Source organism: Limulus polyphemus, unplaced genomic scaffold (assembly GCF_000517525.1).
Source record: "Limulus polyphemus unplaced genomic scaffold, Limulus_polyphemus-2.1.2 Scaffold10814, whole genome shotgun sequence".
Classification (NCBI taxonomy): Eukaryota; Metazoa; Arthropoda; class Merostomata; order Xiphosura; family Limulidae; genus Limulus; species Limulus polyphemus.
Window position 1 is genome coordinate 1 of NW_013676424.1, and position 2934 is coordinate 2934.

General features: G+C 34.5%; 1 protein-coding gene across 1 annotated transcript in view; it reads right to left on the reverse strand.

The window, feature by feature from the left end:
- Positions 1-1875: 1875 nt before the first annotated feature.
- LOC111083712 (kinesin-like protein KIF19) overlaps positions 1876-2934 on the reverse strand; it is a gene marked incomplete at its 3' end in the record, with an annotated part of 8055 nt that continues 6996 nt past the window's right edge. The window contains exon 4 of the mRNA XM_022380372.1: positions 1876-2059. Within this exon, the coding sequence (XP_022236080.1) occupies positions 1876-2059 (184 nt within the window). The remainder of the gene's footprint in view (positions 2060-2934) is intronic.

The following is a 2934-nucleotide window of genomic DNA, read 5'->3' on the forward strand; positions in this document are numbered from 1 at the left end:
AGTGTTTTTTCAACCACATCTATGTCACGGTATTCTTTTAACCGTATCAAGGTGTGAAAGAACCAAACTCACGGTCTGTTTTTCAACTGTACCAAAGTGTAGAAGAACCAAATTCAAAGTGTGTTGTGTTTTTAGCTGTACCAAGGTGTGAATGAACTAAAATCACAGTGTTTTTTCAACCACATCTATGTCACGGTATTCTTTTAACCGTATCAAGGTGTGAAAGAACCAAACTCACAGTCTGTTTTTCAACTGTACCAAAGTGTAGAAGAACTAAAGTCAGAGTGTGTTGTGTTTTTAGCTGTACCAAAGTGTGAATGAACCAAAGTCACAGTGTTTTTTAACCGTACCAAGGTGTGGAAGAACCAAAGTCACGACGTTTTTTTAACTGAATAAAAGTGTGGAAGAACTAAAGTCACAGTATGTTTTTTAACTGTACCAAGTTGTGGAAGAACCAAATTCGCGGGAAGTTTTTAACCATAGCAAGGTATGAAACAACCAAAGTCACGGTGTGTTTTAACCATACCAAGGTATGAAACAACCAAACTCACGGGAAGTTTTTAACCATACCAAGGTATGAAACAACCAAAATCACGATGTGTTTTAACCGTACCAAGGTGTGGAAGAACCAAACTCACGGTCTGTTTTTCAACTGTACCAAAGTGTAGAAGAACTAAAGTCAGAGTGTGTTGTGTTTTTTAGCTGTACCAAGGTGTGAAAGAACCAAACTCACGGTGTGGTTTAACCATACCAAGGTGTGAAAGAACCAAAGTCACGGTGTGTTTTAACCATACCAAGGTGTGAAAGAACCAAAGTCACGGTGTGTTTTAACCATACTAAGGTGTGAAAGAACCAAATTCACGGGAAGTTTTTAACCATACCAAGGTGTGAAACAACCAAAATCACGGTGTGTTTTAACCATACCAAGGTGTGAAAGAACCAAAGTCACGGTGTGTTTTAACCGTACCAAGGTGTGAAAGAACCAAAGTCACGGTGTGTTTTAACCATACCAAGGTGTGAAAGAACCAAAATCACGGTGTGTTTTAACCATACCAAGGTGTGAAAGAACCAAAGTTACGGTGTGTTTATAACCATACCAAGGTGTGAAAGAACCAAAGTCACGGTGTGTTTATAACCATGAGAACAGTGATAGGATGTTCCTTGTTAAAACTTTCATCACATTTGTTGAAGAAGAGTAATGGTTCGAAAGTTCTTGTTAAAAGGTAATTTGTGGGAATAAGAAAAGAAGCTCTGGATAATAACCTGTATATTTAATTCATACTTGAAACGGTCGGCAGCTTATGGTGACGTAAAAAAGTAGTTCTAGTTTCATCACTGCTATGATACAAAGTAATCCTTGTGAAGACAGAATGATGGTCGTTAAAATAAGATGTTGATATTTCCTTAAAATAAAGTTTATTTACTGTTTATTTGACCGACGTAACAACACCTTACACCCCTTTGTTCAGGTTTAAGCATAATTTGAACCACAGACGAAAGGGGCGGCTACTGTTAACTGAATATCGTGATTCATAGTACTACGTCTCGAACCAGTGTAACTTTGGATCATCAGCTCAATGCGGTCACCACTAAGCCATGCTCAAGAAGTTTAGTTACAAACTAAATATCATGTTCCAGTTACCGTCAGTAAATAAATAAACAACCATTAAGTAACAATTTGTAAGACGAAAGGTTATTTTAGTTTTGTAGATTGAAACTATATACTTAGTTTTTGAAGGCTTGGAATTTTAGTTTCGTACACTTAAACTATATACTTAGTTTCTGAAGGCTTGGAATTTTAGCTTCGTACACTGAAACTATATTCTTACTTTCTGAAGGCTTGGAATTTTAGCTTCGTACACTAAAACTATATACTTATTTTCTGAAGGCTTGGAATTTTAGTTTCGTACACTGAAACTATATTCTTACTTTCTGAAGGTTTGGAGTTATTCTGCCCTTCTAACATATTCCTTAACCTCTGTATTTCCTGACGCAGCTCTGATATTATTGTCTCATACTGAGCGACGTGTTGAGAAACATCTTGTATGTTACTACGAACCTGAAAAATAATAACGTCCTGTTTTCAAGTAAGTACAATAAATGACAAATAAAACAAAATTATAAGCTAATGTGCCTAGATAAACAGATGTCGAGAGTATCTTAACCCTCAAATCTTACTATAATCGACGTAGCACGTTCATGATACGTATCATTCATTACAATGTGGCGCCATCTATTGAATGGCACCACAAACACAATTCCATAAAAAATGTCACACTTCAAGATTCATACAATTAGAAAAATAACTACGGTATGTGCAACAACCATTTCTTTATCACAGAACTCAAATTTAAATAAAAGTACTCTCCCCACAACAAGAACACGACTTTCACTAGGACTGTACGTGAGGGTTTGATTATATCTTTATTGATGTAATTTTTAAATATATTTTTTAAATAAATCCTTTATTTGGTTATTTTACATTATTAATACAAAAATACAATTAATTGTACTAAAACAGTCATTTTTTAAAAATAGAAAATACCACTTTTAATATATAAAAAATATTCCCTTTTCCCGTGCAGTACTTTCCAGAAAATTCCTTTTTTAGAAAATGTTTACTTTTTCTATATTTTTAATGACGCATGAATGCTACGATTAGTAGTTACTAGTACAAACAGTCGCCCGTGAGGTGGCGTGTCTGATAGTGTAGATAACCGCCATTTGCCGGTGCTGAAAGTATTTTTAGTAGTTACTTAACTTCATGAACAAAATTACATTTTTATAAGAGTTAAAAACAACTAGAACGCAAGAATGTCACATTAAAATGTATTTGATGTTCTGTTTTTAAACCTCATATCAACAGTTTTTAAAGTGTGTGGTACTTCTGTTTTATTTATCTAAAATTATATTCATCTCGAAGCAAAATTAGAA